We start from the raw sequence: 23,108 nt of genomic DNA on the forward strand, positions 1-23,108 counted from the left end.
ACCTCCAGAGCTGCACTCACTATTCTGCTGTTACATCGGGTCTTATCCTCCAGTCACCTCCAGAGCTGCACTCACTATTCTGCTGTTACATCGTGTCTTATCCTCCAGTCACCTCCAGAGCTGCACTCACTATTCTGCTGTTACATCATGTCTTATCCTCCAGTCACCTCCAGAGCTGCACTCACCATTCTGCTGTTCACCATCATCTTTTATCCTCCAGTCACCTCCAGAGCTGCACTCACTATTCTGCTGTTACATCGTGTCTTATCCTCCAGTCACCTCCAGAGCTGCAGTCACTATTCTGCTGTTACATCGGGTCTTATCCTCCAGTCACCTCCAGAGCTGCACTCACCATTCTGCTGTTCACCATCATCTTTTATCCTCCAGTCACCTCCAGAGCTGCACTCACTATTCTGCTGTTACATCGGGTCTTATCCTCCAGTCACCTCCAGAGCTGCACTCACTATTCTGCTGTTACATCGTGTCTTATCCTCCAGTCACCTCCAGAGCTGCACTCACTATTCTGCTGTTACATCATGTCTTATCCTCCAGTCACCTCCAGAGCTGCACTCACCATTCTGCTGTTCACCATCATCTTTTATCCTCCAGTCACCTCCAGAGCTGCACTCACTATTCTGCTGTTCACCATCATCTTTTATCCTCCAGTAACGTCCCCCAGTAATGGCTGATAACAGGGAGTAATGGCCACTCATGTTGCTTTCTCTTTCCTGTCTTGTTGTTTATTGTTATCAGTTACAATGTATCAGTAATATTGTATCTTTTATTATTATTATTATTATTATTATTATTTTATGTTATCATTGTCATTTCCGCCCCGGTCGGACATTATCTTTACACTTTCTGTTCTTCACTTTCACTTTCTCTCTCGCGTCTTCCTGGTTGTGAACATTTCAGGAGACTGCGCCTTTATGTGAGTATAAAATAAATGCTAAATTCTCAGGATGATGATGATGATGATGGGGTTGTGATGAGGAGGAGGAGGAGGAGGAGGAGGATAACCCCCAGCTTCTCACAATGTGTGGGGGAGGGGATCTCTGAGATGACAGGTAGTGGACCTCTTGGGCCGTGGACTTCCAGGGTGAGGTCTGGGATGTGAGGGACATCGGTCTTTGTGGCCGGGTTCACACGTGGACATTGGTGATCAGAGCACAGACCACGGGGTCCGCAGTGGTCAGGGGTCTCCAGACCGAACATCTCACGGACCTCAGTAAGGGGCTTCATGCTGTTCCTCTTATCTCGGCTTTTGCATTCAGCCTTACTCCGTCATCTCCTGTAGCCGGGGGTCATTATATACAGTGATACATATTTATTTTCCTCTGAGCCACTGGGCTACCTATATTTACTACAGTGTTAACTACTGAGCCATTGTGCTCCCCTATATGTAGTACTGTGCTGACCACTGAGCCCCCGTGCTGTCCTCTACATACTGTATATAGTACTGTGCTAACCACTGAGCCACCGTGCTGTCCTCTACATACTGTATATAGTACTGTGCTAACCACTGAGCCACCGTGCTGTCCTCTACATACTGTATATAGTACTCTGCTAACCACTGAGCCCCCGTGCTGTCCTCTACATACTGTATATAGTACTGTGCTGACCACTGAGCCACCGTGCTGTCCTCTACATACTGTATATAGTACTGTGCTAACCACTGAGCCACCGTGCTGTCCTCTACATACTGTATATAGTACTCTGCTAACCACTGAGCCACCGTGCTGTCCTCTACATACTGTATATAGTACTGTGCTAACCACTGAGCCACCGTGCTGTCCTCTACATACTGTATATAGTACAGTGCTAACCACTGAGCCACCGTGCTGTCCTCTACATACTGTATATAGTACTGTGCTGACCACTGAGCCACCGTGCTGTCCTCTACATACTGTATATAGTACTGTGCTAACCACTGAGCCACCGTGCTGTCCTCTACATACTGTATATAGTACTGTGCTAACCACTGAGCCACCGTGCTGTCCTCTACATACTGTATATAGTACTGTGCTAACCACTGAGCCACCGTACTGTCCTCTACATACTGTATATAGTACTGTGCTAACCACTGAGCCACCGTGCTGTCCTCTACATACTGTATATAGTACTGTGCTGACCACTGAGCCACTGTGCTGTCCTCTACATGCTGTATATAGTACTGTGCTAACCACTGAGCCATTGTGCTCCCCTATGTGTAGTACGGTGCTAACCACTGAGCCATTGTGCTCCCCTACATGTAGTACTGTGCTGACCACTGAGCCACCGTGCTGTCCTCTACATACTGTATATAGTACTGTGCTAACCACTGAGCCATTGTGCTGTCCTATACATGCTGTATATAGTACTGTGCTAACCACTGAGCCATTGTGCTCCCCTATGTGTAGTACGGTGCTAACCACTGAGCCATTGTGCTGTCCTATACATGCTGTATATAGTACTGTGCTGACCACTGAGCCACCGTGCTGTCCTCTACATACTGTATATAGTACTGTGCTAACCACTGAGCCATTGTGCTCCCCTATGTGTAGTACGGTGCTAACCACTGAGCCACTGTGCTGTCCTCTACATACTGTATATAGTACTGTGCTAACCACTGAGCCATTGTGCTCCCCTATGTGTAGTACGGTGCTAACCACTGAGCCATTGTGCTGTCCTATACATGCTGTATATAGTACTGTGCTGACCACTGAGCCGCCGTGCTGTCCTATACATACTGTATATAGTACTGTGCTAACCACTGAGCCACTGTGCTCCCATATATACTAAAATGCTAACTACCGAGCCAACGTGCTGCCTTTTATATAGTACAGTGCGAAAATCTGACCCACCATGCTCAACTATACAGGGGCGTCTCACAAAACGAGAATATCATCAAAAAGTGAAGCATGAGCATGAAGTGCTCTACAATGTCCTGGTAGACGGCTGCGCTTTGGTCTTGATAAAACCCAGTGGACCTACACCAGCAGATGACATTGCTCCCCAAACCATCACTGATGGTGGAGACTTCACACTAGACCTCCAGCAGCTCGGATTGTGGCCTCTCCACTCTTCCTCCAGACTCTGGGACCTGGATTTCCAAATTAAATGCAGAATTTACCTGTATCTGTGTATACTCTTAGTGTTATCGATAGTAACTGCTATCATTGTATCTGTTACTGTATCTGTGTATACTCTTAGTGTTATCGATAGTAACTGCCGTCATTGTATCTGTTACTGTATCTGTGTATACTCTTAGTGTTATCGATAGTAACTGCTGTCATTGTATCTGTTACTGTATCTGTGTATACTCTTAGTGTTATGGATAGTAACTGCCCTCATTGTATCTGTTACTGTATCTGTGTATACTCTTAGTGTTATCGATAGTAACTGCTATCATTGTATCTGTTACTGTATCTGTGTATACTCTTAGTGTTATCGATAGTAACTGCTATCATTGTATCTGTTACTGTATCTGTGTATACTCTTAGTGTTATCGATAGTAACTGCTGTCATTGTGTCTGTTACTGTATCTGTGTATACTCTTAGTGTTATGGATAGTAACTGCCCTCATTGTATCTGTTACTGTATCTGTGTATACTCTTAGTGTTATCGATAGTAACTGCTGTCATTGTATCTGTTACTGTATCTGTGTATACTCTTAGTGTTATGGATAGTAACTGCTGTCATTGTGTCTGTTACTGTATCTGTGTATACTCTTAGTGTTATCGATAGTAACTGCCGTCATTGTATCTGTTACTGTATCTGTGTATACTCTTAGTGTTATCGATAGTAACTGCTGTCATTGTATCTGTTACTGTATCTGTGTATACTCTTAGTGTTATCGATAGTAACTGCTGTCATTGTATCTGTTACTGTATCTGTGTATACTCTTAGTGTTATCGATAGTAACTGCTGTCATTGTATCTGTTACTGTATCTGTGTATGCTCTTAGTGTTATCGATAGTAACTGCCGTCATTGTATCTGTTACTGTATCTGTGTATACTCTTAGTGTTATCGATAGTAACTGCTGTCATTGTATCTGTTACTGTATCTGTGTATACTCTTAGTGTTATCGATAGTAACTGCTGTCATTGTATCTGTTACTGTATCTGTGTATACTCTTAGTGTTATCGATAGTAACTGCCCTCATTGTATCTGTTACTGTATCTGTGTATGCTCTTAGTGTTATCGATAGTAACTGCTGTCATTGTGTCTGTTACTTATACACTGTTTCCCTTCCATTCTTTAGAAACTGGTTAGTAAATATTCATATTATATTATCTAATCTTTGTGCGAGTCTGCTGATTGCTGTTGTACCTCTCATCCTGTGGCCGTCCCTCATCCAGATTTCAACAGTGCCAGCATGTGGTTCTTACATTTATCCATATGACACACGGGGCAGCTCTGGAGAAGTTCTGGGTTCTCTCCTATAATTTAGTCTTGGGTGATAATGGTAACTGGATGTGGTTCTTACATTTATCCATATGACACATGGAGCAGCTCTGGAGAAGCTCTGGGTTCTCTCCTATAATTTAGTCTCCAGAGATAATGGTACCAGGATGTGGTTCTTACACTTGTCCATATGACACATGGGGCAGCTCAGGAGAAGTTCGGGGTTCCCGCTTATGATTTAGTCTCCAGTGATAACAGCGTAAGGATATGGTTCTTGTAAGGAGGTGAAGCACAAGAAGAGTCCGGGGGCCGTTACCTTCTCGGCTCTGTGCCTGGAACCATTGAGCTGTGCTACAGGTTCCCCAGGGGGCAGACTTAGACACTAGGACAGGAAGGAAGCCGGGCAGAGAGAGGGAAAGGTGTTATGAAAGGCAATTCAGTTCCACAATGGACATAGCGGTCAGAGCACATACAGTGATCTGACAATAACCCAAAATCATAGAACGAGCTCTGAGACGTGGGAACTCTGCAGACCGCAATCCCTAATCCTCTCCAAACAACACTAGAGGCAGCCGTGGATTGTGCCTAACTCTGCCTATGCAACTCGGCACAGCCTGAGAAACTAACTAGCCTGAAGATAGAAAATAAGCCTACCTTGCCTCAGAGAAATACCCCAAAGGAAAAGGCAGCCCCCCCACATATAATGACTGTGAGTTACGATGAAAAGACAAACGTAGAGATGAAATAGATTCAGCAAAGTGAGGCCCGACTTTCTTAACAGAGCGAGGATAGGAAAGGTAACTTTGCGGTCTACACAAAACCCTAAAGAAAACCACGCAAAGGGGGCAAAAAGACCCTCCGTACCGAACTAACGGCACGGAGGTACACCCTTTGCGTCCCATAGCTTCCAGCAAAACAATTAGACAAGCTGGACAGAAAAAATAGCAAACAAATAGCAAAGAAGAACTTAGCTATGCAGAGCAGCAGGCCACAGGAATGATCCAGGGAAAAACAAGTCCAACACTGGAACATTGACAGGAAGCCAGGATCAAAGCATTAGGTGGAGTTAAGTAGAGAAGCACCTAACGACCTCACCACATCACCTGAGGGAGGAAACTCAGAAGCCGCAGTACCTCTTTCCTCCACCAACGGAAGCTCACAGAGAGAATCAGCCGAAGTACCACTTGTGACCACAGGAGGGAGCTCTGCAACAGAATTCACAACAGTACCCCCCCCTTGAGGAGGGGTCACCGAACCCTCACCAGAGCCCCCAGGCCGACCAGGATGAGCCACATGAAAGGCACGAACAAGATCGGGAGCATGGACATCAGAGGCAAAAACCCAGGAATTATCTTCCTGAGCATAACCCTTCCATTTAACCAGATACTGGAGTTTCCGTCTTGAAACACGAGAATCCAAAATCTTCTCCACAATATACTCCAACTCCCCCTCCACCAAAACCAGGGCAGGAGGGTCAACAGATGGAACCATAGGTGCCACGTATCTCCGCAACAATGACCTATGGAATACGTTATGTATGGAAAAAGAATCTGGAAGGGTCAGACGAAAAGACACAGGATTAAGAACCTCAGAAATCCTATACGGACCAATGAAACGAGGTTTAAACTTAGGAGAGGAAACCTTCATAGGAATATGACGAGAAGATAACCAAACCAGATCCCCAACACGAAGTCGGGGACCCACACGGCGTCTGCGATTAGCGAAACGTTGAGCCTTCTCCTGGGACAAGGTCAAATTGTCCACTACATGAGTCCAAATCTGCTGCAACCTGTCCACCACAGTATCCACACCAGGACAGTCCGAAGACTCAACCTGTCCTGAAGAGAAACGAGGATGGAACCCAGAATTGCAGAAAAATGGCGAAACCAAAGTAGCCGAGCTGGCCAGATTATTAAGGGCGAACTCAGCCAAAGGCAAAAAGGACACCCAGTCATCCTGATCAGCAGAAACAAAGCATCTCAGATATGTTTCCAAGGTCTGATTGGTTCGTTCGGTCTGGCCATTAGTCTGAGGATGGAAAGCCGAGGAAAAAGACAAGTCAATGCCCATCCTACCACAAAAGGCTCGCCAAAACCTCGAAACAAACTGGGAACCTCTGTCAGAAACGATATTCTCTGGAATGCCATGTAAACGAACCACATGCTGGAAGAACAATGGCACCAAATCAGAGGAGGAAGGCAATTTAGACAAGGGTACCAGATGGACCATCTTAGAAAAGCGATCACAGACCACCCAAATGACTGACATCTTTTGAGAAACGGGAAGATCTGAAATAAAATCCATAGAGATATGTGTCCAAGGCCTCTTCGGGACCGTCAAGGGCAAAAGCAACCCACTGGCACGAGAACAGCAGGGCTTAGCCCGAGCACAAATCCCACAGGACTGCACAAAAGCACGCACATCCCGCGACAGAGATGGCCACCAAAAGGATCTAGCCACTAACTCTCTGGTACCAAAGATTCCAGGATGACCAGCCAACACCGAACAATGAACCTCAGAGATAACTTTATTCGTCCACCTATCAGGGACAAACAGTTTCTCCGCTGGACAACGATCAGGTTTATTAGCCTGAAATTTTTGCAGCACCCGCCGCAAATCAGGGGAGATGGCAGACACAATTACTCCCTCTTTGAGGATACCCGCCGGCTCAGATACACCCGGAGAGTCGGGCACAAAACTCCTAGACAGAGCATCCGCCTTCACATTTTTAGAGCCCGGAAGGTACTAAATCACAAAGTCAAAACGGACAAAAAACAACCACCAACGAGCTTGTCTAGGATTCAAGCGCTTGGCGGATTCGAGATAAGTCAAGTTCTTATGATCAGTCAAGACCACCACGCGATGCTTAGCTCCTTCAAGCCAATGACGCCACTCCTCGAATGCCCACTTCATGGCCAGCAACTCTCGGTTGCCCACATCATAATTTCGCTCAGCAGGCGAAAACTTCCTGGAAAAAAAAGCGCATGGTTTCATCACTGAGCAATCAGAAACTCTCTGCGACAAAACAGCCCCTGCTCCAATCTCAGAAGCATCAACCTCGACCTGGAACGGAAGCGAAACATCTGGTTGACACAACACAGGGGCAGAAGAAAAGCGACGCTTCAACTCTTGAAAAGCTTCCACAGCAGCAGAAGACCAATTGACCACATCAGCACCCTTCTTGGTCAAATCGGTCAATGGTTTGGCAATACTAGAAAAATTGCAGATGAAGCGACGATAAAAATTAGCAAAGCCCAGGAATTTTTGCAGACTTTTCAGAGATGTCGGCTGAGTCCAATCATGGATGGCTTGGACCTTAACAGGATCCATCTCGATAGTAGAAGGGGAAAAGATGAACCCCAAAAATGAAACCTTCTGCACACCAAAGAGACACTTTGATCCCTTCACAAACAAAGAATTAGCACGCAGGACCTGAAAAACCGTTCTGACCTGCTTCACATGAGACTCCCAATCATCCGAGAAGATCAAAATGTCATCCAAGTACACAATCAGAAATTTATCCAGGTACTCTCGGAAGATGTCATGCATAAAGGACTGAAACACTGATGGAGCATTGGCAAGTCGGAATGGCATCACTAGATACTCAAAATGACCCTCGGGCGTATTAAATGCAGTTTTCCATTCATCGCCTCGCCTGATTCGCACCAGATTATACGCACCACGAAGATCTATCTTGGTGAACCAACTAGCCCCCTTAATCCGAGCAAACAAATCAGATAACAATGGCAAGGGGTACTGAAATTTAACCGTGATCTTATTTAGAAGGCGGTAATCTATACAAGGTCTCAGCGAACCATCCTTCTTGGCTACAAAAAAGAACCCTGCTCCTAATGGCGACGATGACGGGCGAATATGCCCCTTCTCCAGGGATTCCTTCACATAACTGCGCATAGCGGTGTGCTCAGGCACGGACAAATTAAACAATCGACCTTTTGGGAATTTACTACCAGGAATCAAATTGATAGCACAATCACAATCCCTATGCGGAGGTAGGGTATCGGACTTGGGCTCATCAAATACATCCCGGTAATCAGACAAGAACTCTGGAACCTCAGAAGGGGTGGATGACGAAATTGACAGAAATGGAACATCACCATGTACCCCCTGACAACCCCAGCTGGACACCAACATGGAATTCCAATCCAATACTGGATTATGGGCTTGTAGCCATGGCAACCCCAACACGACCACATCATGCAGATTATGCAACACCAGAAAGCGAATAACCTCCTGATGAGCAGGAGCCATGCACATGGTCAGCTGGGTCCAGTATTGAGGCTTATTCTTGGCCAAAGGCGTAGCATCAATTCCTCTCAATGGAATAGGACACTGCAAGGGCTCCAAGAAAAACCCACAACGCTTAGCATATTCCAAGTCCATCAAATTCAGGGCAGCGCCTGAATCCACAAATGCCATGACAGAATACGATGACAAAGAGCAGATCAAGGTAACGGACAGAAGAAATTTTGACTGTACCGTACCAATGGTGGCAGACCTAGCAAACCGCTTAGTGCGCTTAGGACAATCAGAGATAGCATGAGTGGAATCACCACAGTAGAAACACAGCCCATTCAGACGTCTATGTTCTTGCCGTTCAACTCTGGTCAAAGTCCTATCGCACTGCATAGGCTCAGGTTTAAGCTCAGGTAATGCAGCCAAATGATGCACAGATTTACGCTCACGCAAGCGTCGACCGATCTGAATGGCCAAAGACATAGACTCATTCAAACCAGCAGGCATAGGAAATCCCACCATGACATCCTTAAGGGCTTCAGAGAGACCCTTTCTGAACATAGCTGCCAGCGCAGATTCATTCCATTGAGTGAGCACGGACCACTTTCTAAATTTCTGACAATATACCTCTATCTCATCCTGAGCCTGACAAAGAGCCAGCAAATTTTTTTTCTGCCTGATCCACTGAATTAGGCTCATCGTACAGCAATCCAAGCACCAGGAAAAACGCATCGATATTACTTAATGCAGGATCTCCTGACGCAAGAGAAAATGCCCAGTCCTGAGGGTCGCCACGCAAAAAAGAAATGACGATCCTAACTGGTTGAACTGGGTCACCAGAGGAGCGAGGTTTCAAAGCCAGAAATAGTTTACAATTATTTTTGAAACTCAGAAATTTAGTTCTATCTCCAAAAAACAAATCTGGAATAGGAATTCTCGGTTCTAACAAAGAATTCTGAACCACAAAATCTTGAATATTTTGAACTCTTGCCGTGAGCTGATCCACACATGAAGACAGACCTTTAATGTCCATTGCTACACCTGTGTCCTGAACCACCCAAATGTCTAGGGGGAAAAAAAGGCAAAACACAGTGCAAAGAAAAAAAAATGGTCTCAGAACTTCTTTTTTCCCTCTATTGAGAATCATTAGCACTTTTGGCTTCCTGTACTGTTATGAAAGGCAATTCAGTTCCATAATGGACATAGCGGTCAGAGCACATACAGTGATCTGACAATAACCCAAAATCATAGAACGAGCTCTGAGACGTGGGAACTCTGCAGACCGCAATCCCTAATCCTCTCCAAACAACACTAGAGGCAGCCGTGGATTGTGCCTAACTCTGCCTATGCCACTCGGCACAGCCTGAGAAACTAACTAGCCTGAAGATAGAAAATAAGCCTACCTTGCCTCAGAGAAATACCCCAAAGGAAAAGGCAGCCCCCCACATATAATGACTGTGAGTTAAGATGAAAAGACAAACGTAGAGATGAAATAGATTCAGCAAAGTGAGGCCCGACTTTCTTAACAGAGCGAGGATAGGAAAGGTAACTTTGCGGTCTACACAAAACCCTAAAGAAAACCACGCAAAGGGGGCAAAAAGACCCTCCGTACCGAACTAACGGCACGGAGGTACACCCTTTGCGTCCCATAGCTTCCAGCAAAACAATTAGACAAGCTGGACAGAAAAAATAGCAAACAAATAGCAAAGAAGAACTTAGCTATGCAGAGCAGCAGGCCACAGGAATGATCCAGGGAAAAACAAGTCCAATACTGGAACATTGACAGGAAGCCAGGATCAAAGCATTAGGTGGAGTTAAGTAGAGAAGCACCTAACGACCTCACCACATCACCTGAGGGAGGAAACTCAGAAGCCGCAGTACCACTTTCCTCCACCAATGGAAGCTCACAGAGAGAATCAGCCGAAGTACCACTTGTGACCACAGGAGGGAGCTCTGCCACAGAATTCACAACAGAAAGGCACCCGCGCAAGGAACAGAGCAGCGTGAATAGTGGTCAGAGCAGGGTGCAGCTGCGCTCCGGGAGAGAGAGAGAGCTCCCGGTCAGAGGACAATTACAGGGAAATTGCCCAGAAATACTGCATCTTGGGAGTACATGAAAGCGGACTCTGCTTTGACTGGAGAGGGGCACTTTGAGACCCGTGTAAAGACATTGGCCCGTGCAGAGACTGCGACCCCCTGGTACCCGCGGCATCAGTACAGAGACTGTGACCCCTGGTACCCACGTTATCAGTGCAGAGCCCCTGACTTCTGGTGAGAGACTCAATAATAGACTGACCATTGTTTTCCTGGGATAGGCTGTGCTGTAAAAGCTAAAGACTCAGAGCCTGTGCATATCACATTAACTCCCGAAACCCCAGGCAGCGGGCTCCTAAAGACTACTCAGCCCACGGACAACAGAGGGACGACAAGTGCCGCTGTTTCTCGGTGCCTACATTGGAGAAGACGACCCTTCAAGCAAGTCCTCATCAGACTGATAAGTGTTCTTTTCTCAAGAAATCCTGCTTACTTCTGTTACATCGTTTGACTCCCATATTTTTGCATTGTTTTGTTGCTAGTTATTTTCCATTGCTTCCTCCCTGCGAGGAGAACCTGATTCCTGTTATTAAACCCCTCAACTGTTGGACTGTCTGTTCCGTGATGACATAGTCAGAACCAGCATACTATTACATTCTTACACTTATCCAGATATGACACATCTGGGAAGTAATACGTCAGGGGTTTGTTCTCGGCCTCCCATCATTGAAGTTCTGTCTTTCTTCTCTCTGTAGAGCTCTGGGACAGTGGTCATCATGTCCTACTTCTCCTGCCTGGTAAGATGTGGTCCTATCCATTCTTCCCATATTCCCCATCACATGGAGTTTGTGTCCAGACTACGGTGGTCACCATTACTCATCCATATGCTGGCCTTCTCTCCTCAGGTCTCTGTCTTCTGCTTCCCTTTTGCTTGTTTGGGGGTCCTTTTACGTTACTCGGTATCAGTATTGGTGTCTCTGGTAAGGATGAAGTGTAACATTTATTCATTATTATTATTATTACCGCCATTATATCTGCGTCTCTCCATCCTACACAGATTTGTGGCTCCTTTTTCTCCCCTCGTGTTGTTGGGATTTTCTCACGCTCTGCCACGGTTGACTACGAGTGGCTGATGATGGCCTTGAAATCCCCCATGTTTACTGGTCTTGTGGCAGAGCCCCGGCCCGTGTACATCTCCAACAGGGACGAGTGTCACTTCCGAGAGGCCGTCCAAGACTGTGACTTTGTCATTCTATATCACACCAAGAACCGTGGGAGGATCAACATCATCAACGTGACGGACTCCTTATACGATGAGGAGCTGACATACATGGCTTCTTCTAAAGGTAAAGTCTGGTGATGGCTGCGATTGTTCCCACGGTCACTGGGTGGTGGCAATGATTGTACCCTGAGATCTACAAGCTCCAGCTCTGATCGAGATATCTTCCTGATGATTTCAGGTCTATTGGAAATAATCGGAACATTTATTTTACTTTAAGGCAGGGACAATGTGATTGTTTTGGTGGATGACCTGGAGAAGAGCGACTACCAAGAGAAGCGCCGTATTCTGGATGGTCAGCCCGATATCACAATCTACTCCCGAGACCTGATACTGGTCACTGGCAACGAGAAGCGGCACCCACATCTACTGGACCAAAAGCTGCAGGACATCAAGGCCAACATCTCTGCTGGTAAATGGTCATTCCTGAGGATCTGGCAGGTTGTAGACGGTGAAGTATTGCCGCATGTTAGTACCATGGGGCTCCAGGCTGGAGAAACCTTTAGGGTAAATTTCAGAATAAGTGCATCAATCTCTGACTCGTCTTTGTCTCCTACAGGGTCTTGGACTACAGTGAATTTGTGGAATTATTTGGTAAGAAAATCATCTGCAAGGTCTGGAGTTAAAATAAGTCTCTGTAAATCCTGCATTTTATCTAACCCCGTCTCTTCTGTGTTGGAAGTTTTTGCTTGTTTCGGCCCCAGGATGATTCTCTTTTATCTCTGCCGTTGACCCAAAGTACAACCAGACGTGTATGTAAGACGCGCTGACAAGTTTCCATCTCAGGGTCGCACAGGCCGAGGGGTTTCATTATATTCCCAGTGAAGCAGGTTCCTCCAGGTGTGTGCTGCCGCCTCTGTAGGTGTCGCCCTCTATAGATGCCATCGTAAGACCACACGTTCATGTCCTCGAAGGGGACCAATAAATCCTTGGTAACGCCATGCCCTCTTCAACATTTCCTAGAACACTGTCATTATTTGTTCTACGTGGTGAACACTGCAAAAACACAAATAAATAAAAAAAGAAATTGCCATTTGTGTTCATCTCCCCTCACAAAGAAACAAAGTTGTACAAATTCTAAAATGGCTCCAATTAATATTACAGCTCGTTACTCAAGGTACAAGCCCTCTGATCGCTCTGGAAATGCAACACGGAAAAAGTACAGAATGTGAACGAAAAAAAATATATATACAGTGGGGCAAAAAAGTATTTAGTCAGTCAGCAATAGTGCAAGTTCTACCACTTAAAAAGATGAGAGGCGTCTGTAATTTACATCATAGGTAGACCTCAACTATGGGAGACAAACTGAGAAAAAAAAATCCAGAAAATCACATTGTCTGTTTTTTAACATTTTATTTGCATATTATAGTGGAAAATAAGTATTTGGTCAGAAACAAACAATCAAGATTTCTGGCTCTCACAGACCTGTAACTTCTTCTTTAAGAGTCTCCTCTTTCCTCCACTAATTACTTGTAGTAATGGCACCTGTTTAAACTTGTTATCAGTATAAAAAGACACCTGTGCACACCCTCAAACAGTCTGACTCCAAACTCCATTATGGTGAAGACCAAAGAGCTGTCAAAGGACACCAGAAACAAAATTGTAGCCCTGCACCAGGCTGGGAAGACTGAATCTGCAATAGCCAACCAGCTTGGAGTGAAGAAATCAACAGTGGGAGCAATAATTAGAAAATGGAAGACATACAAGACCACTGATAATCTCCCTCGATCTGGGGCTCCACGCAAAATCCCACCCCATGGGGTCAGAATGATCACAAGAACGGTGAGCAAAAATCCCAGAACCACGCGGGGGGACCTAGTGAATGAACTGCAGAGAGCTGGGACCAATGTAACAAGGCCTACCATAAGTAACACACTACGCCACCATGAACTCAGGTCCTGCAGTGCCAGACGTGTCCCACTGCTTAAGCCAGTACATGTCCGGGCCCGTCTGAAGTTTGCTAGAGAGCATTTGGATGATCCAGAGGAGTTTTGGGAGAATGTCCTATGGTCTGATGAAACCAAACTGGAACTGTTTGGTAGAAACACAACTTGTCGTGTTTGGAGGAAAAAGAATACTGAGTTGCATCCATCAAACACCATACCTACTGTAAAGCATGGTGGTGGAAACATCATGCTTTGGGGCAGTTTCTCTGCAAAGGGGCCAGGATGACTGATCCGGGTACATGAAAGAATGAATGGGGCCATGTATCGTGAGATTTTGAGTGCAAACCTCCTTCCATCAGCAAGGGCATTGAAGATGAAACGTGGCTGGGTCTTTCAACATGACAATGATCCAAAGCACACCGCCAGGGCAACGAAGGAGTGGCTTCGTAAGAAGCATTTCAAGGTCCTGGAGTGGCCTAGCCAGTCTCCAGATCTCAACCCTATAGAAAACCTTTGGAGGGAGTTGAAAGTCCGTGTTGCCAAGCGAAAAGCCAAAAACATCACTGCTCTAGAGGAGATCTGCATGGAGGAGTGGGCCAACATACCAACAACAGTGTGTGGCAACCTTGTGAAGACTTACAGAAAACGTTTGACCTCTGTCATTGCCAACAAAGGATATATTACAAAGTATTGAGATGAAATTTTGTTTCTGACCAAATACTTATTTTCCACCATAATATGCAAATAAAATGTTAAAAAAACAGACAATGTGATTTTCTGGATTTTTTTTTCTCAGTTTGTTTCCCATAGTTGAGGTCTACCTATGATGTAAATTACAGACGCCTCTCATCTTTTTAAGTGGTGGAACTTGCACTATTGCTGACTGACTAAATACTTTTTTGCCCCACTGTATATTATAGAGAAAAAGCTGTAAATGTGTGTTTAACAAAGTATAATTCATGTTATTAGCAAAATATACAAAATCGATAGCGGAATTTCTGGGTTTTACTCATCCAACCTTATATAAGATGAAATCAAAAGTCGTTTGTATTAAAACAATGGCACCAATGACACCACGGCTGAAAACGGGCCCTCACCCGGCTCTACCCACATAAAAACGCAGAATGTGACGGACTCAGAATATTATGACATTATTAATATAACATTATTTTTTGTGTAAAAGTAGTAATTCATAAGGTTTTATTTTCTTACTGACCTGCAGAATAAGGTCAATTCATCAATTCAATTGCAGTGTGAACAGTGCGTAAAAAAAAAAATCAAAATTATTTTTACATTCCATCCCCAAAAAATGTAATAAAAGTGATCAACCAGAAAAGAGCAACAGTGAAAACTACGTCTTGTCCTGCAAAAATGAATCCCCTGTGTATCTGAATGATGGAACGTTGTAAACCGGAGGACGGTGACAGAAACGGTTGTTGTTTCTTTACAGAGTATTTATGGTACAAAAGTGATGAGACCTGAATGTGGTGCCGCCATAATCCCACGGACCCTCATAATGAAGGAAACACCACAGGAAAAGCAGAAAGTTTAAAATCTAAAAAAAAATGTTTGTTTTTTTTTCAAATTTTCCGTATAAGCATCAAATAAAAGTTTTGCCGCTGACAAATACAGCTCGTCCCAGGATAAAGAGACGTCAATACAGCGACATTGGCTAAGAAAAGTCCTAGTGGACCAAAATGGGCCCGACATTGAGGAGTTAAAGGGTCGCTCCACTACTTTTGTATTAATACCCTACCCTAAGGCCATCCTCAGAGCAGTGCCGCCAGACGGATTTCAGCAGCTGCAGAGCTGAACACTACAGATCTGAATACTCTGTGGTTGGTGGTGGCCACTGCTGGGTGCTGCTGACCCACTGCTCTTCTTTCACATGGGACAGATGTGCGGCCTCCGTGCCCCGGCCCGGCAGCTCCAGGATTCTATCACTAACACTTTCAGGTTTGGCTTACACGTAGCCTCTATCCCTGTTTCCTGCCGTCTCAGGGTCCCCACTACCCCACAGTTACCTTCTGCACCTCTGGCCTCGTACCACTGACGTTATCTCCTGTCTCGCTGTTCTGGACCTCTGGACTAGCCATCCTTATTCCAGATCCACCGTCACGTACCTGACTCTATTACAGACTTGCTATCTCTGTCCTTCCTTCCCTCACCTAGGTGGTCTGGTCTCTTCACTCCGAGTCCTCACTTCTCTCCCTTTCGCACTCTGACCAGCACTTATGGAGGAACTTCTTCTGCTCCTCTGGCCTCGTACCACTGACGTTATCTCCTGTCTCGCTGTTCTGGACCTCTGGACTAGCCATCCTTATTCCAGATCCACCATCACGTACCAGACTCTATTACAGACTTGCTATCTCTGTCCTTCCTTCCCTCACCTAGGCGGTCTGGTCTCCTCACTCCAAGTCCTCACTTCTCTCCCTTTCGCACTCTGACCAGCACTTATGGAGGAACCTCTCCTGCTCCTCTGGCCTCGTACCACTGACGTTATCTCCTGTCTCGCTGTTCTGGACCTCTGGACTAGCCATCCTTATTCCAGATCCACTGTCATGTACCTGACTCTATTACAGACTTGCTATCTCTGTCCTTCCTTCCCTCACCTAGGCGGTCTGGTCTCTTCACTCCGAGTCCTCACTTCTCTCCCTTTCGCACTCTGACCAGCACTTATGGAGGAACCTCTTCTGCACCTCTGGCCTCGTACCACTGACGTTATCTCCTGTCTCGCTGTTCTGGACCTCTGGACTAGCCATCCTTATTCCAGATCCACCGTCACGTATCAGACTCTATTACAGACTTGCTATCTCTGTCCTTCCTTCCCTCACCTAGGTGGTCTGGTCTCTTCACTCCGAGTCCTCACTTCTCTCCCTTTCGCACTCTGACCAGCACTTATGGAGGAACCTCTTCTGCACCTCTGGCCTCGTACCACTGACGTTATCTCCTGTCTCGCTGTTCTGGACCTCTGGACTAGCCATCCTTATTCCAGATCCACCGTCACGTATCAGACTCTATTACAGACTTGCTATCTCTGTCCTTCCTTCCCTCACCTAGGCGGTCTGGTCTCTTCACTCCGAGTCCTCACTTCTCTCCCTATCGCACTCTGACCAGCACTTATGGAGAAAGGTCTTCTGCTCGTCTTGCCAGGGCTGGCTAGCTGTTAACCATTCCCTGGCTATGTGTCAGCAGTGTTCTCTCTCTCTAGAATTGTCCCATCTCTTGAATACAGGACAATGTCCATTCTGCAGGGAGTACTGGTGATCTCATAGACCTTTCACATGGGTATGACCGACCGTAAGGGAAAATGTCACCTGCTTCAGCAGCATGAATCGAAGCCCGGCTGTATGACCGCATCCAGAAACGTCACTTTCAAATGCTCCGATGTCAGAGAAGATACAGTTGTAGAGCTTCTCCGAGCTTCTAACAGGTCTCTTGCTAAGTGGACACATGGAAGTATACATGGTGGCAGCCGGGCTGCGGTTGTGGTGCCTGAGTCTTTGTCAGCATTGATTGACAGTTTCCCATTAAGGAACGGGACGTAGATGTGACAATGACCCTCCGCCATCTCTGACCTCTCCACCTGCTCTAGATGCCAAGTCTAACTGAATTTCTGCTTTCCAGGAATCTTTGGCTGTTTGGGTCCATAATAATGTGAGTTACATGGTGATATTGCCTGAGATGGTTCTTCTGTGTCTTTCTCTGTCTTCTCCTCTGTTCCTCCTCTGTGGCTCTCCTGGCTCCTCTGTGGTGAGTCCTCTGTGTCTCCTGTGCAGCTTACTATCACTGTGCTATATGATTACTACACCGTTACTTTTCCAGCTCGTTTTGTCCAGTATTATTTGTGTTACATTGTGTTTCCTTTTTACAGATCTCTGCAGTTTGCTCATCTACGGCAGTGGTAAGAAATCATCATTACCAACTTGTGATCTTAAATCACACCGTTACATATGGGGAACTACACCGTGTCGGATCACACACCAGACTGTTACACAGCAGGTGAAATAAGTATTGAAAAAGTGACAAATTCTCTAGCTAAATCTGCTTCTAAAGGTGATATTGACATGAAATTATCTCCAGATATCGGTAACAACCGATCAAATCCACACGGGAAAGAAATCACGGAAAATGTCTATAAATTAAGTTATGGGTAATAATGGGAAATGACACAGCAAAAAAGCATTGAACTGGCTTACTGAAATTTATTTAATAGTTCATACAAGTATGTTGGTGATGCAGCTTCAAGATGCCTCTTGCATGGAGAAACTAGTTGCAGGCATTGCTCAGGTGTGATTTTGGCCTAGTCTTTCACATAAAAACATCTTCACATCCAGAAGCTTCCTTGGCTCCTTCTATGAACTCAGAGCTTTAGTCCCTTCCATACATTTTCTCTTGGATTCCAGTCCGGTGATCGGTTCGGCCTTTGTAGCAGCTTTATTTTCTTTCTGTGAGACCAATTCAGAGTTTCCTTAGCTGTGGGTTTGTGATCATTGTCTTGTGAAACATTCACCCTTGTTTCATCTTCATCACCCTGGTAGATGGTCTCAGTACATTTGTCTATTCATCCTTCCTTCACTGAAATAAAGTTTGTCAGCCCCACACCATGATGTTCCCACCTCCAGACTTTACTGTTGGTATGGTGTTTTTGAGGTGATGTTCAGTGCCTTTTGACCTCCAAGTATGTGAATTATGGCATCCAAAAAGTACAATTTTGGTCTCATGTGGCCAGACTATATTCTCCCAGTATTTCACGGACTTGTCTAAATGTTGTTGAACAAACTGTAAACGTGCTTGAACATGCTTTTTACTTAGCAATGGAGTCTTGTGTGGTGAGCGTGCATACAGGCCATGGAGGTTGCGTGGTGAGAGTGCATACAGGCCATGGAGGGTGAGTGCATTACTTACAGTTTTCTGTGAAACAATTGTACCTGTTGATTCCAGGTGTTTCTATGGCTCTCCACAGGTGTCCTTGGCTTTTGGACAACTCTTCTGATAATTCTTGCAGTCCTCTTTCTGAAATCTTGCGAGGAGCACCTGGTCGTAGTTGGTTTATGGTGAAATTTTGCAGAAAGCCCCTGTTTATGGTCGGTTTATGGTGAAATCTTCTGGGGAACACCTGGTTGTGGCTGGTTTATGGTGAAACCTTGCCCGTAGTAGCTGCTCGTGGTTGGTTTATGGTGAAATCTTGCGAGGAGCACTTGGTCATGGCTGGTTTATGGTGAAATCTTGTAGGGAGCACCTGGTCATTTCTGGTTTATGGTGAAGTCTTGCGGGGAGCACCTGGTCATGGCCGATTTATGGTGAAATTATGTTCCTTGCACTTCTGGATTATGGCCGCAGTTTATAAATTCTTCTATAACCAATGCCATAAGTTTATTTTGCAACAGTAATGTTGTGAAGGTCTTGAGACAGCTCAATGGATTTCCCATCATGAGCTGTTTCTTGTGTGGCCCACTGGTAATAAGACTCCATTTATAGTCATCAGGTGAGCCAGCAGATGTAATTTTTCTCTAAGTGGAAGGATTGCTTTCTAATTACTGATAGATTTCATCAGGTGACAGGACTTTTTAGGGCTTTTTGCTCCTCTTTTTCTTCTTCTAGTGTTCAATATGTTTCCCTGTGTCACTTCCCATTATTACACATAATATATGGACATCTATAGTGATTTCTTTGCCTCTGTGGATTGGATGGGTTGTGACCGACATCCTGTGAGAATTTCATGGCAATAGCAGCTTTAGAAAACTGGTGGCATGTTCAATACTTATTTGTATATGGGGGGATTGTAGTGTGTGGGGTCACACACGTTCCATAGTAATAAGGTTACACGTCTGGGTCTCGGATCCATCGAGCAGTTCTTTGTTCTTTCTTCCAGTGCAGCCAATAATCATCATAATTCATCTCTCTAAAGTCGGGTATACTAAGACAAATATGGAGGTCAGGCCCAGACCGGAGAACATTGCTCTTCATGTCTTGGCTCAGTTTACTATCGAGAACTTTTCTTCAAGACAAAATGTCTAAAATCTTTCTTCTTTGTAGCCTTACAGAAGAAGAGGACCAGGCGAGCTGGATGAGGTAACGGATAGTATAGTGGAATAACGTGATCAGAAATGGCGACATCTGGGGCCGGAAATGTCAGACGTAAGGAAAGTGCGAGCACGCCATAAACATATACATCAAAATTTAGATCAAATGTTTACATTCAGCGAGTCGCTCAGTCTCCTCCGGGATGGCAGAGGAGGATAACATTTGGCATCTTTACAACCTCTCAGTCCCCTTGACAAGTGATAAAGCCTCTGTAATCTCCTCGCTTTGGGACCCCGGCTCCAGGTTCTGCTGCTCCGTAGTGTAGACCTTGCAGGGACGTTACATGACCGCGGCAGCCATGAGAAGCGCCATGATTTCTGACATCACTGACAAATCATTCATGTGATGACATCACACATGACGTATCACTCTGCCGGAGCAGAACCTGGAGTAGGCGAGGCTCCGCTCACTGCCTCCAACATGTCCCTGTCACGCCGTAAGCGGCGTTAAAGGTGCAGGATGGCGTACTGGGACCCGCACCTGTCCCTACTACTTTAATGGGGCCCTGGCTTTCCCTTATCTCGGGGGTACCTATGATGGTTAAGAGGCCCGAGCCGCCAGCGTATCCCTGTCTCCTGTGCAGGCCCTATCAGTGGCCCCCTCTCCTCCCCAGGGAGGAGGACTGCACCAGTGTATAAACACAACAATAAACAGGGTATACAGACAAAGTAACTAAAAGTCTCAAACTCACCGAATGCTCACACGACCACAGAGGGTACACATAGAAGGGAAGAGAAGGAGAAAACTGTGAAGGAAAACAGGTTTAACAAACAACCAAAACAGCAGACACCAATCTCCAAACTCCTAATATCACTCTCCTTCAACCTCCAAGCCAGGCAGCAGAACTGATCACTGACACTAGCTGTAGTCAAGGCTGGGTCTATATAGAGGAGAAGATTACAAAATCCACTTCAGCTGAGAGACCCAGCTCACAGCAACTTAGCAAATAAAGTTAACTCCTGCACTGCTGGCACAAAGCAGCCAGGTCAGAATACAGGTGAAGAGCTTCTGTTCACTGTGTGTGAACGAGGCCCAGAGCGCTGCGGTTCTCTGGAACCTCTCTGTCGCCGTAGCCCCATGACAGTCCCCTCCTCATAGTGTACATGATGCAGGCGCCGCTATAATCTGCTTAACAAAGAGTCCAAATATGCTAAAAAATATAAAGATTTTATTCGTATTACAAAAAACACAGAAAAATATATGAACAATGTAAAATTTAAAAAGGTAACAATGCAAAATAAGCTCAGCTATGAAAAGGATCCGTAATAGGCATCCATGTCATCTGATACTCCTATATTCAGTATATAGCAAAGGAGAAAATATTCCAATGAAAGAACAGTGGAACATAAAGTATCACTGAGTATGCTGCATGCCATAAATGTAATAGAAAAAGGGACAGTTAATGACAAGAGGAATCACCCATAGTTCGTGTAGATCCTGACAAGACCACAGCCACGTTCCTCGATGCATATTTGGCATTGTTACCGCTTCCTCAGGGGCGTGGCTTAAGTGTGGCAGCTGTCCAGTATAAAGGTCACATGACCGGCCAGCAACCTATCAAATATTTTATTTATGCACACGCGCCCATCCTGGACCTCAAACCCCTCCCATCCCCTCCTCCGCCCACGTCACAGTCACGAGAGACGGCCGGCGCCAGGCCGCACATCAAACATCTAACATGCTAAAGAAGTCAAATGTGCTCCATTATACTCTTGTACCAGTGCCAATAAAAATTTATTCTCAAATAATATCATCTAGTTTTCTTTGGTCTTTCAGCCGTTACTTGCCTGACCCAGAGCGGATCTTCTTGGCCCGGTTCTGTCACCTCGTCTCGTCACATCCTTCTTATGGCTCGCCCCAGCTGTCGGCCCTGAGGACTCAGGAATCCCGGAATATATTGATGAAGGATATATGTCCAACGTTGGAAAGAGAAACATAAAAATCCATAAGAATGTGACGCATCTCGCCGACCGGATGAGGTTACATCTCATCACTCAATGGAAGATTCTGTCCAACAGAGAAATCTCCTATTCCGTGACGACGCATTGGACTGATACATTGTAACCTCAGAGGAGAGGAGTCGCCCCAATTTCTCCGTCACCCTTCATACAGCCACAATTTCTCTTACTTCTGGTGACTTTTTATTACTTATGGTTTTATCTCATCATTGATCACATCCACTTGGGGTCATTTGTGGAGTCGATATCAGAGAAGATCATAAGTTTATCTAACGTTTAGCGGCAAAGCTTGTGTCTTCTGGGGTCAGAAATGTCTGTTGTCTAAGTTGTGAAGGCTTCTGTATTCTGTATTTGAATGAATGAAGATGGGGATTATCTCATGTAGCTTCACCTGTTATCTCCTGATACAATTAATTAATAAAACATTCTGTAGTCACTTGGTGATGTCTGACCTTTAGTTACGAGAGCCTCTTCACACAGTGTAATATTTTAGGACTTTTCCACCATTGCAGCCTCTAATCTCCTGCAGAGAAGACGGCCACCAATGACGGGAGGATAATCATCTCGTGAGTCCAGAAGGCCAATAATTTCTTCCCGTATTGATTCCACAAATGGTCTATATGGAAATCTCTTCTATATCACCCGTCTTTCTGTGTAGTGAGTCTTGGATACCAAACACGAGACCCTCGTGCCTATCTATGCCTCACTTCACCATGCATCCCCGATATTCTAGGGTCTGATGGTGTTATTGCATGGGTTTGGTTCATGAGGGTCTGTAGACATATGACCTAGATGTCAGTGAGCTTCTAATAATGGAGATGTTATAGAGTAATAGTAGTCCTGACGACAGCCGACTACTGAAGATGGGACAATGATCCATTGACTCATTCTGATTGGTAGATTTGGAGACATGAAGGAATTTGTGTCCTAATGTGGGGGTCATGAGGGATCAACACCGCAGGGGCATGGGCCAACCCATAGATAGTTCCATACCTTTGGTTTGTGTAATTGTAGTGGGTAAGTCTACACTTCAGCCTTACAGTACTAATGATATTTTTTATGTTGTTGGCAACTGTTTAGTAGCTTGGATCTTTGGGGTCCAGGTCGTGAGCCCCCTACAGATTGCTCAATAGAAGCAGAAGCTCTCGGTGTATTCTCCAATAGGAGCAGAGCCGGGCACAGACCCACAACCAAGTCTGGCTCATGCTCATCCTCGATATAAG

General features: G+C 45.4%; 1 protein-coding gene across 1 annotated transcript; it reads left to right on the forward strand.

The window, feature by feature from the left end:
• The first annotated feature begins 836 nt into the window (after positions 1-836).
• LOC138645703 (uncharacterized) lies at positions 837-22,321 on the forward strand. Its single transcript, XM_069735179.1, has 10 exons — positions 837-931; positions 11,431-11,472; positions 11,581-11,655; positions 11,733-12,021; positions 12,175-12,366; positions 12,514-12,548; positions 17,468-17,497; positions 17,715-17,744; positions 19,880-19,915; positions 21,704-22,321. Exons 2-10 carry the CDS (start codon positions 11,452-11,454, stop codon positions 21,716-21,718), a joined length of 723 nt encoding a protein of 240 aa, XP_069591280.1. The 5' UTR covers positions 837-931; positions 11,431-11,451; the 3' UTR covers positions 21,719-22,321.
• The last annotated feature ends 787 nt before the right edge of the window (positions 22,322-23,108 follow it).

The sequence above is a fragment of the Ranitomeya imitator genome, chromosome 7, assembly GCF_032444005.1.
Source record: "Ranitomeya imitator isolate aRanImi1 chromosome 7, aRanImi1.pri, whole genome shotgun sequence".
Lineage (NCBI taxonomy): Eukaryota > Metazoa > Chordata > Amphibia > Anura > Dendrobatidae > Ranitomeya > Ranitomeya imitator.

Coding starts and splice junctions, on each gene's coding strand:
- LOC138645703 (XM_069735179.1), top strand. CDS start 11,452: ATGTCCTACTTCTCCTGCCTG. Junction 11,656..11,732: donor TATCAGTATTGGTGTCTCTG/GTAAGGATGAAG, acceptor CATCCTACACAG/ATTTGTGGCTCCTTTTTCTC. Junction 17,498..17,714: donor CTGTTTGGGTCCATAATAAT/GTGAGTTACATG, acceptor TCCTTTTTACAG/ATCTCTGCAGTTTGCTCATC.